We start from the raw sequence: 13,492 nt of genomic DNA, 5'->3' as shown, positions 1-13,492 counted from the left end.
AAGCAGCCTTATCTTGTGTATCACCTTGTTGGTATGAACCAGCCCAGACTGGAGAGATTCAAATAAAAATGCTATTTAACTCATCTTTATTTAAGCTTTGTATTTTGTAGGTAGATTATAGGCAAGATCATTAAACTTTATTTACAGTATAAAATACAGTATTTTTTATCAATGAAGTAATTTTGGGTGGCAGCATATATTACAACTTGCACTGTGTTTGAGGCTGCTCATCTTGACCTAACTACAAGAACATGAAGCCAAGTTTGACAGGATTTAGGGGCAAAAAACCGAAGCTCCGTCTTGAATTCATCTGATGTTGAATCATGATGTACCAGAACAGTGACAACAATGAACTTTGCTTTCAGAAATTAAGCTAAAACGTGATTTGGGGGCCAGTCTAATTTCGGATGCTGCTAAATTTGGTGTTGCAGCAATGCTGGCATTTACTTTCGAAATTTCTGGGGGACTCCTTCTGTTTGACGTCCAGAACAGGACGGGTAGTGCTTGTTGCATTATGCTGGCCTGGAACAACTACCGATACTTCATGCTAGAAACACTCGCTGACTTACCATGCTGAAGCGCACACCTACAGGGCCTCCCTCCCCCCTGCAGGAGCCAAGGGAGAGGTACTACAGAACAAAACAAAAGTGTTTAACTTCAGATCAAGACATAAAGCACAGAGATGCGCTCGTATGGAGGAGCTGTAGGTCTGTTTTCAAATAAGCGTACACAAGTGTTGGCTATTATCTACAAATATTTATTTTAACACTTGGATGTAACTACAGGAAGCCCTTGGCACTGATAGAAAATATTGATTCACTGTTAGGTTACAAAAATTTATACATAGCAAAATTTAATGCTCTTTACATAAAAATATTAGACTACTTAAACAAAACTTCAAAAACTCCCAGTAATAGCTACACTGAATTAGAAAAGAATTAGGCTTTAAGACACTGCCTCCATTATTACCCTTATGCAAACACTGGGCTAGAACATCACCTGCATTGCTGTAGAAATGTCTCCTTCATGCAACAGGTAAGAACATACACTAGGCTATTTTGTCATATTTGCTCTACATTGATCAACTTTGCCCCTTTTTTGAAACTGTCAAATTAGACTTCAATATTTAACAAAAAAAAAAAAAAAAAATTGAAGTTAATACCCCCCAAAATGCCTTTTCTCTTAATACTGACTTGAAGAAATTTGTGCTTCCTTTTGATTTATATTCAGCAAAGTCAAAACTATCAAACCACACGTCAGCTTAACATGGGTATGACTTGAATATTTAATTTTTTCAAATGACTGATGTATTTTACTTTTTTCCCCCAACATTTATATATATATATCATATAGAACAAACACCAAATATACCATCACTAATACTCAAGATATCACTGAATGCTTCTGAAAAAAAACATTAATTAGAAGGCAGACTTCTATGGGAAATGACTTTTAAAATGGCACCAGTTTGTGTTTTTTTTCTGAACACCACGTTTTCTTAATGTTCTAATTTGTAAAAAGGAAAACACATAAGCACTGACTATAAATTTGCTAAGCACCAAGATAGAGAAAGCTGGACATCCTGTATTCTGTTTTATGGCTGTAATTTTTATTGTTTGTGTAAAACTCTGCAAACTTTCTCATCCGCTCATTTGGAATAGTCAGATCAGTGTCATTTTAATAAGGTAACACTTTTCACTTACTTAAAATGTAGGATAATGGTCTCCTGCCACTATATAAATGCTAAGACATTTATAGAAAATAAATATTAAGGCAAAGCTGACATTTATTTTCAAAGAAGGGGATCATTATCCGGGGATCTACATTCCATTAAATAGTTATTAAAAAGATTAAAACTTGGGACAGCTGCTCAACACTCACGTAAGCACAGGAGCATGACTGCTCCATCATAAAAAAGTGTGGCACAAAAGCAGAGTGCTGTTCCTGCGGCCCATGGAAAGAGCGTTTGGAGACAGCCCTGTTGCAACTTAGGAACTGCTGCAACTGTGCTGTTACGTAAGCACAAGCTGTCAGAAATCCTGGCCGGCCACAGTTTCATTTGGTATATAAACTGAGATACTAAACCACACGTCATACATGTGCCTTTGCCTAAGGTCTGTACAGAGATCTACTGCCTGCTGGTTTGGAGCACCTGCCACGGTTTTAGTGCAGGCCATCATGCTGCAGAACATGGCAAATATTAAATACCAAAAGTCTCAAAGAAGAATAATTTGGTCACTTATTGTGAAGTGTTGCCTTTTAAAATGCCTGGAATAAAACCTCCATTCTCTGTATGAAAGGATGGAAGATTACCCGTGGGAAGATTTCCCTATGAAAGTGTTCCAGGAGCTGGAATGTGAAGCTTTTGCACTTCTCTCTAATTTTGTTTGGTAGACACACATCTGTACTGCAGAGCAGCTATTTGTTGATTTGTCAGAGCTACAGAATTCTTCTGCTGAATTACTGTGGCAAACATTTATGTGTAAGAATTGAGTTGCTCTTTTGACCGAGACTGGATATCCTGCAGCTCCTGCTCTTCTTTTGCTTTGATATCTTGGTAGGCCTGCATTTTGCTTGCATCCTTTAAGTAGGCCCAGTTAGAAGACAGTATCATGAGGAAGTGGATCTGGAAGAGAAGGGTGAGCATGATGGCTAGTGAGCATGTCAAGAGGCAAAGCAAGCTGCTAGTTAGATTAATAGACGCTCTTTAAAATAACAAAAAAAAGTTATTCTACATTAATAAGCATTCTGTTATTAAAACGAGCACAGAGGCTGTTTTCAAAGATCTCTAGAACTGGGCATGCTAACATTTCAGTTGGTTATTCACAATCTAGAGAAAGTTAGTATAACAGGAATGAGCTACAGAGTTGTATGGATCAATTAAAATGCAGAATGGGGGGGAGCAGGAAAAAAAGTTTTGTATGTGGCAATTTATGTAATCTGTAAACTACGCGGTGCTCAGAAGAACTGCTTTTCTAAGGTTGTGGTGTTGATGCATATCCAAGCCCAGATCCCAGTAGGTCTTTTCCCCCAACAAGCAGATGAGAATTCCACCCTCCCCCTGGAAAAAGCCTGAAACTGTAAACAGTTTTATTTACGTGAACAAGGCTACATTAACATATTGAAAATTTAAACAACAAAACATGAGTCCAAAACTAAGCAAAAGCATGCAATCTCTGGGTTAAGAAGTCTTAATCGTATATTTTTATAACTACATTTTAAACTTCCATTGTCCAACCTCAGCTGAAGAGTTTTATATCATATATAGCAACCGGTTCTTTTTTTTAATTATTATTGTTGTGTGGATTTTTTCTAGTTTGTGCATTCATCTCTTCCCAACTTCTTTTCACCATACTTCATGCAAAAAGTCTACATCTGAACACACCGATTCGCTTCTCCTTTTTAATCCCAACAGTGTAAAAACGTCTCTATGATCTATGCATGGTTTTGCTTCCTGTGCAGTCATACTTACAGTTTTGAGATCTGGCTACTGAGAAATCAGTTACTAAAGTGCAAGCCATACAAGAGCAGAGCTATTTATACGCTGTTTCTTACTAGTTCAGGGTCCAAAAGAAAGAATGTGATTGTTTTACGCAGAGCTAATACAAGGATATATTTCCTTCCAGAGAGAGTGTGATTGGGCAGTTATTTAAAAATTAAGTGAAAAAATAATCAACTTCATCATCTGTGCACTGGAAATACAAGCCAACTAATTCCTAATACCTGCGCTTCTGATTTCTGCCAGCAGAGGCTGGCACTACTTTACTATTCCTTTTCTTTTGTACCATACATATTTTGTATGCTCAGGGGGGTTGTATTTGGTATTCAGGATGAAGAATAAATTAATAATTCTGACCCTGAACTGTTCCAGTATTTTTTTTTAGAGATGACTGTTAGAAAGCAAGTGGAGACTTGAAATGGAAACATCCCATCTTCAGAAGGATGATTTATAAACACCCCTACAGTAACTGAATCCTCTCGACATGAAAAAATAGCCAGATCTCATCCACATCATAGTTCATATACAAGAAGTCATTTTATTAATCTGATAAGCTAAACGATGCTTACTGAAGCTATTTACAATTACTGTAACAAAATTCAGAAAGCTAGACTTTTAGCCTAGGGTGTCAGTGGTATTTCAAGCTACACAATGCAGCTCTTTTCTGGGCTTATACAATTTAGAATTTAGTGCAGCAATCTTCCCGACTCTTAAACTTCAAAACAGCATAGTTATATGTAGTAGCCATCATGTAGATCAGCTGGTGGAAGAGAACAAAATACAGGAGAGTAAGACACAACAAGGTGACGGCTCAAGCCCACTTGGGCAATTGTCGATACTTTTACAACAGATTCTGGGCTTCTTCCAGGGTGAAGATGCAAGATAACTAACTTGCCATTTATCTGGAGAGGATAATCTACACACAGACCCAGGGCTATTTCGTCAACAGACCGTGAGTATTACACCTGGATTTGGCTGGTGTGAGGTTAGAAGCTGGCAGCTAGAGGAAGTGTTAAGACATACGAAGCAAGTCATCTTGTTAACATCCCTTTTTTCAACTGCTATCTGTAATTTGCATTGCAGAGTTGGCCTAGTCAAACTGCCTGGGTCCAGACAAAAAACCCAAGAGGTTGCAAGTGACCGATCAAATAAACTATAAAAACGAAAAGGAATAGTGGCCATAAAACCAGAAATAGTGGGTAGAAATAGGATTTTCAAAGGACATGCAAAGAATTTTATTTTTTTTTCCTAAAGATGGCGGAGGTGAGTTAAGATGACTTCTTAAAGCAAAAGTTTGGGACCTGTTGACTTGTAGTAAACCAAACCATAGCAGTAAATAATGGCGATTACAGTTCGCCCTGCTTAATGTCTAGTATCGCTATTTTTAAGACACGCAAAACTTAAATCTTAAAGCATCTTAAGCCTGAAAGGAACATGTTACACAATAAAACAACAAAAAATGCTACCCACCAATGCTATGACAGTGGCACCAGCTCCAGCACAAGCCACAATGAACAGGTGGTAAGACATGTAGAACTAGAGAAAAAAACATGTTAAAAACATGGAAGCAATTGAGGATAGTATAAAATGCATGTCAACTGTTCTAGAGAATAAGGGTAATAAAAACCATCTTTGCGGCAAGATATTCAAAGCTTCAGAAAATAAAAATGTTCTGAAATAATCTTCAGTTTCTGGATGACCTAACAGAATAATTTCAGTGTTGTGTTTAAATCCATATCTTCATATTATTAATATTATTTTCTTCCCAAAACTTTCATCAACTTATTTATTACACAGCGCCCAAGTGACTTGTACGCAAAAGCTGCACACAGGTGATGTGTCTGTACCTCATTCGTGTTGCAGATGTTCTCTAAAATCGGACCACAGGCTTTGCCAGGTACAGCATTCCAAGGGATAATACCTGAAATACCACAGCAGAAGAAACCACTAATTTTAGCAATCAACGCCCGCTTTCTGTTCCTCTCTCATTTTTTCCACCCACTTGCCAGTTGTGTTCCCATTCTAGGCATCCGTGCGTTGACCAGTACAGCTTTGAGTTGGCAGGAGGAATTAAAACAACTCACTCAAGCTTTCTCCTTATAGCAGGGCATGCTGCCAAGGCATGTTCTCAGATGTGGTTTTCCCATATGGCAGCCAAATGGTTGGTTGGGTTTTTGCACTTCAGGTCCAGTCACATACTGCCTACTCCTCCACTCCGCATTGAAAGGGATAATCTACATCTCAGAGGTACTTGGCACCTTTCAGGATAGCACACACTTACTAGATTAAGTTCTACTTGAACAAGTAGCTACTGTAGAAGAGTGTGAATATCGAGCTAGAGGGAAGAATTACAGAAGGATTTTTTCTGTTTTAGTTCCAATAGGTAAAAAAGCATTAAGTGAACACTGCTACAAGAAAATTTGGTCTGCCATACATCATGTACTCTCAATTATTTTTCTTACATGATTGAAAATTCTGAAAAGTCAACATGATCTAGGCTTAAATTACCTAAACTTTTAGGCCTGTAACAGATGTAAAGCTTAAGCAAAAGCCATCTGAAACAGGAGAAAACCAGTTTGTCTCCCCCATACAACTTGCTTTTCAAACTCAGCTGGTTGGAATTAGCAACTCCGTAAGGGGCAGATCACTGAAATTATCTCAGGATGGTATGGCTTTCAAAGATTTATATGATTTATTTTAAAGCCAGCTTCTCTGCAACTGCAGTATACACTTGAAACCTTTTAGCTACCACCTCTACACAAAAATTTGAGGATAGTTCAGTGACACAAGTTGCCGGTTAAGGAGCTGCCTTCTCCCATTGCTGCTTGAAACCCAAACGATTTTACTGATCAGAGGAACGTCACAGCCCCACATGGCACTCGTACAGCTGTGAAACAATCAGGAAGAGCAGAAAGGCGGAGGAGCACATCTTCTCCCTGCACTCCTAAGCTTTGCTGCTGAAGAAGACATCTTCCCAGTCTCTTGCTGTCAGTTCCTAAATTAGGATGCAAACATTTAACTGGTTTAGGACTCTTGCTTTAAAAATTAGTATATCTTATCTTCTCCTACTGGACTCACAGCCCGGATAGGAAAGCAAAACCAAGTGTTCTTACTTTTTCAGCTCTGAATTCATTTTCTTAGCTTTGAATGACTTAGTCCACAGAAAGAAACATTCCTAGAAAATGCTAGCTAAACTGAAGCCAAAAGTAATGGTGACAAAAGCTCTTCTGCACAAGGGAAGCTGAAAAGATTAACATCAGGAAAAATTAATCTTGAGGAATGAACTACTTGAAAAGCCTGACCATATTTTCCTCTACTGTCCCACTCCTCTGCTACCTGCACTCCCCTTAGATTTCTGTGTCTCATCACATAGCAGTATTGATTCATAGTTAAGGCAGATTCGTTATTGCGGGTTTTTGGTCTTTTAACTGAAAGTAATTGTTAGATCAAAGCTCAGGTGTTAACTTCATATTTAAATGTAAAAACAGCTTTTTGAAAGGAAAGAATATATGCATATGGGTTAAAAAATCAGAATCTGGTTATCTGTTTCTCAGCGCTGTTTCTAAGCAGTTTATTTTGAGACTGATCTATTTTTAAATGTAATATAGTATTGGAAACGGCTACAAAATCATTTTAGATAAATGACTTGGCAGTTCAGTTAAATTGATTGCATCTGGAAAGAGATCGGTGTAATCTGAATTAATTAGAAAAGTAATAGCACATTCAGAGATACAAGATGCTTTTGCATTTGGTTCATTTGATAAGGCTGAGACAAAACTACTGAAGACAGACCAAGGATAAAGGATAAAGCATTTAATCGGGATTAAAATGAGTACCGTATTGCCTGATATCCACGCAGATCTGGTCCCCTGGAACTGTCACATTTGTCTGAAGAGATTTGATGACTTCGCAAGTTGACCATATGTTATAGAACATAAAGACAGGCACAGCAGAGAAGCCAAAGACCCCAAGCCAGGCCACTCCAAGCACATAGGTGAGGAAAACAAACTGGGCGGAGAAAACACAAGCACTTCACATTTATTCTTTGAAAAGAATACCTGAATTTTCCTTAAAAATGGTTCAAAATAATCTTTAAACATACTTTCAGAAATCAAGTAATAAAAAATGTGATTTCCAAGCACAAATAAAACCAGTATTCTCATTGCTTGCAAATGCTTTGGTAGTTTAAGTGCTACTGAGAAAGTAGTTCAGACATTTCTTTTTTCATGAGCCTGCTTGAGTAAGCAACTTGCCCTACTGAAAGAACAGTCCATTAATTTCTCAAGATTCTCAGCTAGGGAGGGATGTTGGTTGCAGGCTGAACCCAATATAATTTCAACAGAAATCAATTTAAGGAGTTTTTTTTAATTAACTGTAACATACTAGCATTTCTATACAGCTTGCAAAAACAGAGTGAATCGATGTTGACAGAGCTCTCCCACACTCCCTGACTTACTGAAATCAATTCTGAATGTAACATTTGAGAATACCTATTTTTTAAAACATACCACGACCATTACAGCAGATGAGAAAGATTCAATTGATCTAATACACATTGCCAAGAAGAAAAATAGTTACTTCGCCTTAGAGGATCATGGATTTTCCATTGAAATTCACTGGTTTGGGTTTGCTCTTTTAAAAAATACTACGTATGGCACTCATTGCTTTTGAAATCTCCAGCTTCCCCCTCCCACTGGATCTCTTCCCTTTTCCCTCTTCTTCTAAGTTTTACGGTGAAACCGTAGCTCTGGCATTATTTCCTAGCTGCCTCCTCCTGGTGAGTCTAGGATTTGGATCCTACTTGGAAAGCGGGGGAATGCTGTTACATCTCGTGTCTTCCCTTTTCACTGTTATTTAACTAGGTGGACTGGAAAGGCTTTACTTCCAGTAAAACACTGATGCTGTACTACCTCACTTGAAAGTTGTGTGCCAGAGGAGAACAGCAGGGATGGGAAAGGCTCTGAGGAGAGAGGTCATCTCACCCAAAACTGACAGACTGAACAAATGCTGCAGTGGTGGAAGTTTGCATCCTCATAGGTGTTTGTCCAGACGTGCTGAACAACACTGCAACCGTTACAGCAAAGGCTGGGCAACTGGTTAGGTTTTATAGTCAATGGAGGTGGTGTGTGTGGGGAGGTGGAAGCACTTGCAAAACTAAGGCCCGTATAATAACCAGGAAAAAACACACTCATTCTCACATTTAATGCAGTAACTGTGGGAAATGGCTATTCTGCATTACCACAGCCAACACTAATAATTTAGGACAGTTGGAAGTCTGTCTTCTGTAATTACCTTACGCAAGATAGAAGTGACTGCCTTTCAGGACCTCGCTCAGTAATGTAACGGAGGAGGAAGCAGAGGAGCTCTTCATCAAAGAGGCAAAAAACCCCACTGTATGTCCAAAAGCTTGTTGTCCATACCCATCTGCAGCCACTAATCTGTTAAGATACTGTATCTCCTCTCAAACATTGTTCCAACCCTGGTGTTTTAAGCAGCTCTACGACTACACAGCGACATACAGGCATTTTTACACCATGACTGTCACCACTAGACACTGATGTGTCTTAACAGAGCTCCAAGCCATTACTCAGCTGCTAAATTCTCTCCTTCATTATGTGGACAAATATGGGCAAACATGAAAACACATTTTTCTGTCATATTTTCATGTGTCACACTGGTATTTGTATAAGCAGCTGACAATCATGTGCCTGCAACTACTCAACTGCACAAGCAATTGTCTGCACTAATGAGATGCACGTACGTGTATGTTTCTACTATATTTTGGATCTTTGAAAACACTGCTTTAGATCTAATTTTGCTCGTCTGTGAAGATCATATGTGCTAGAAAAAGAGTGAATAGCTGCTCAACTGGAAAATGATCGGATGTCTTATTTTTATTAACTCTTGAAAAGTTCAGTAAGTATCCAAATGCACAGTGGAAAATTGTAAGCCTCTTGAAAATAAACATGCATCTCCTTTGTATTTAACCAGCTGAAAGTACATATTTTTTAAGTACAGGATATAGACTGTATATTAAAATGCAACAATCACATCAAAAGCCTCTTCTCTTTTCACCCACACTTTCCCGTGGGCGATCTGTCATACTGCTTAGCTTCCTCCATAACTATGAGCTCTGAATTCAGATTTTCAGAAATAGCTTTGAAATACTGTCTCAGAAACATAGTTATGTTTCTGTTCTTGCAGAATGCACCCTAGGGGGCAACACGGGTGAGAATCTGAAGTTTTATTTTTAGTTAAACTTTGCTTAAAGTTTCGTTCTAATAGAAGTATACCAAAGGGAAAATGGCTTGTAACTTTAAGGCTTTAAGTGTTTCAGCTTTGTGAAAAAGATTCACTATTATATCTGTATGCCTTTTGCCATCTGCAAAAGCAACACAGCAATACTTGTTTCAAGTGCAAAAATGTCGCAAAGCTTCATTCATTACTGTTTGTCTGAAGGATACAGATATCCTCAAGCAGGATTGACTATAGAAGTCCGAGGCATTACAGTTTGTTATTTAAATAACTCTGCAAACCACAGCCATTTTACAATCTGCTTTTAAGCATCACTAGTGTGCTCCATGTTTAAAAGCACAGATTTAATTTTGTCTCATGTAGAGTGTTTTAAAATTAGCAGTCTCTAATCAACTTAGTTTAGACCAGTTGGGTTCAGCTTTATGACAGGGGAGGCCACAGTAGCACTCCAACAGTCCATCTGCAGAATTTGGATTTGACTAAGCATCCTCAAAGTTCAAAGAAGGACCAGCAACAGGAATTGACTCTGACCACCCATAAGGAGTTAAACAAAGAAGGCAGCAATAATATTGTTCTTCAAAAACACAGGATGTCAAACTGAGCCCAACGGGTTTTAGCAAGCAAGGACTGCTGTTCCCATTTCTATGATGCTACTCACCATTCCACTGATGCAGCGGCCACAAGCTGTTGTTTTGAACTCTCCATGCAGCTCCTTCACAGCACTTGTTGTATAAAAACCTTCTGCCAAAAGGATTATTCCATATAAGAAGAAAAATGATGCAATGCCATAAATTACATACTGCATTAGCTGTATTCTAAAATGGAAAAGAAAAAAGATATAATTAGATTTCAGTCCTATAAAAACAAAGCCAGTCCTCCCAAATCATAATAGGTATGAGGTAACTCCTTTTCTAGAAATACAGTTCAAGGCTTCTTAATGCACTTCAAGTAAGCAGGTTGCAGGAGAGCACTGGTATGACTATCCCACTTCTACAGGTAAGCAACACTGATGTGCAACAGTCTTGCATCTGCTCGAGTAGCGCCTGTTTGTGCTGTTCTTACACTGACTGGTATTAGTCACCAGCTTGAAGCCATAATTTCATGTCTCCACTGTGGAGATGTTTTCTTCCTATTATTGATCCTGACACCTAACTCAGGGAATGTCTGACAGGGACAACACAGGGTTTGAAATGGCAAAGGCTGGAACTGAACTACTGGCTGAACTACCAAACTCCATGGTGACTCCTTTGGCTTAGGGAAAGGAAGCAGTCCCTGAAATTCACCGTTTCCACCTGTAAAATCCAGTTAATATATGTTTGCAAAAATCTGTAAATTTGGTGATGCTTGTCTGATACAAAGGGATCAGTTGTGCATGCAAACTGGCAGGTCTATGTCCACAAGCATATAAACAGAGTCAGTGATGAAAGAAAAGAAAAAGAAAAAAGGAGAATTAAGTGTGTTGTGTTGGACCCTGACACCAAAGTCTTCAAATACTGTCCTAAAAGCTGTGTCTTAGGGGCAAGTAAGCAAAACACACGTCTTGTTTGTCGCCAGCGCACCCCTGCGTGCGCAGTGCCCACAAGCATGGGCACCCTCTTCAGACATGCAGGGCCTGCCCAGGGACCCTCTCCCAGAGCCCTCAGGTGGCTTTCAGAAGGTTTTGGCTGCCCTTCCTTGCATCGCTACCCTGCCCTGGGATGAAGATGTCTCCAGGGGCTGGCCAAACACTGTGCCTGAGGTCAGCGCTGGCCCATGGTAAGCAGTGGGCAAGAGGCCGAACCCAGACCCAGTCAGCATCCCGATGCTGGTGTGCAGTGGTCGTGAATCACAACCTGTGCAAAATTCCTCACTGCCACCAGACAAAAGCCTTTCCACAGTCTGGCAGCTCAGCTGGAGGGGCCACGTCAGGCCCAGAGTGTTCAGACCACCTGCGTGTCCCTCACTGTCAGGGGGAAGGAAAGGCTCGTGCCAGTGGGGCTGGGTGCTGAGTGTGGGCCCTGGCACAAGCCTCCAGACCTTCCTCTGGTTTCACGGAGAAGCCTTGGGAACACAGAAGCCCTAAATATTTCACCGGTGGTTATTTCGAAAGGCTATGGTTGCAGAGACAAACATTTCAGCTCTTTCCAGACTTTTCTCTCTTTTTTTATCATTTGTACAGTAACAGTCCACCACCTTCTGAGGGGGGATGGAGAGAACACTTCCCTGTTATTCCTGTCATCCCTTCAAATTTCGTGTCACCAACAAACACTAAATCTACCCTCTTTTAAAATAATTACTCCTTGTTCTGTCATTAGAGGCCCTGGTGAAAAGCGTTTCTCTATCTTATAAGATCTTTAAGTACTGGAAGGCCACTATAAGGTCTCCCTGGAGCCTTTTCCAGGCTGAACAACCCCAACTCTCTCAGAACTGTCCTCACAGGAGAGGTGTTCCATCCCTCCCATCATTTCTGTGGCCCTCCTCTAGGCCCGCTCCAACAGGCCCATGTCTGTCTTGTGTTGGGGACTTCAGAGCTGGATGTAGTAACTCCAGGTGGGGTCTCAGGAGAGCAGAGCAGAGCAGGAGAATCACCTCCCCCAACCTGCTGACCATACTTTTCTCCATGCAGCCCAGGACACAGCTGGCTTTCTGGGCTGCGAGCGTACACTGCTGGCTCATGTCCAATTCATCCCCCAGTCTGTATCGATACTGGGCATTGCCCTGACCCAGGTGCAAAACCTTGCCTGAACCTCATGAGATTTGCAGGGGCCCACTCCTCAAGCCTGTCAGGGTCACACTGGATGTCATCCCTTCCCTCAAGTGAACTAACTGCACCGCTCAGCTTGGTGTCATCTGCAAACCTGCTGAGGGTGCACTCGGTCCCACCGTCCATGGCACTGCTGAAGATATTAAATGGTATTGGTCCCAATATAAACAGGTTAAGCAGGATACACACTCTGGTTCTTTGTCCATGAACACCAAAAAAAACACTGAGTGCTGTTGGACAAACAAGCAACCTAATACTCAGGCACAGAGACTGAGGATTCTACTCATTTAATGTGAGGGTGATATGAGGAGAAATGGGAGGCATACTTACACTTCACTCAGCAAAGCATGGTCGCTGACAGTTGTGGAGAAGTGCTGCTCGAGGATAGACACAGTTCCCGTGAGTGCCACGTGGCCGCAGCCACAAAACAAAGCTACCCCCGAGAAGCAGAGAATGGTTGCCACGAGCGAAGCATATGGCACTCCTCCTAGGCACTTAATGCAACATTCAAAGCAACCTAAGCAGAAGAGAGAAAGCAAAAGAAATGTTATAAGCAAAAAAGCAAATTATGAGGAAAATAATATCCATCCTCCACTTGGTAAAAGCCACAGGCACTACAAGGCCTAGGTAATGACATGCTAAGCAAAAATCTATAGGTGGTGCAAGACAGCGTCACCCTCTACAGCAGTAACCTACAGATCTGTTGGTATGGACTCAAAGCCCAGAAAAAGTGGGCTCAGTGTTGCTATCTTTACAGGAACAAGAGGAGATGAAGAGATAGCCTATGAAATGGAAAAAGAAAAAAAAAAAAAAAAATCACTTGTCTAAGGTGATCCATTGCGATTCACAACAGAAAAACTGAATGGGGGCCAAAGAGTAGCAATTTTTATCAGCAGCAGTGAGATAAAGCTGTATTATACAGACAATACATTTCCAGCCTTATAGGATACACTAGATTTATAGTGATCCCTGAATACAGTCTGCAGTATCATAAT

The 13,492-nt window shown here is 40.3% G+C and overlaps 1 protein-coding gene across 5 annotated transcripts in view; it reads right to left on the bottom strand.

Moving 5' to 3' along the window:
• Positions 1-69: 69 nt before the first annotated feature.
• Positions 70-13,492, bottom strand: part of GPM6B (glycoprotein M6B) — a 112,626-nt gene continuing 99,203 nt past the window's right edge. For 4 of the 5 annotated variants that reach the window (XM_074907059.1, XM_074907085.1, XM_074907050.1 and 1 more), the window contains 6 exons: positions 12,828-13,014; positions 10,413-10,569; positions 7,336-7,507; positions 5,347-5,420; positions 4,970-5,035; positions 70-2,626 (listed from right to left, as the gene is read on the bottom strand). In XM_074907059.1, the coding sequence (XP_074763160.1) occupies positions 2,477-2,626; positions 4,970-5,035; positions 5,347-5,420; positions 7,336-7,507; positions 10,413-10,569; positions 12,828-13,014 (806 nt within the window). In that variant the 3' untranslated portion in view covers positions 70-2,476. Of the gene's footprint in view, positions 4,260-4,969; positions 5,036-5,346; positions 5,421-7,335; positions 7,508-10,412; positions 10,570-12,827; positions 13,015-13,492 lie in introns of all 5 variants that reach the window. The other variant, XM_074907069.1, reaches the window with a different exon arrangement.

The sequence above is a fragment of the Athene noctua genome, chromosome 1, assembly GCF_965140245.1.
Source record: "Athene noctua chromosome 1, bAthNoc1.hap1.1, whole genome shotgun sequence".
In the NCBI taxonomy this organism is placed as follows: Eukaryota; Metazoa; Chordata; class Aves; order Strigiformes; family Strigidae; genus Athene; species Athene noctua.
Note: the sequence above shows the minus strand (reverse complement) of the source record. Positions and strands in the feature narration are given on the sequence as shown.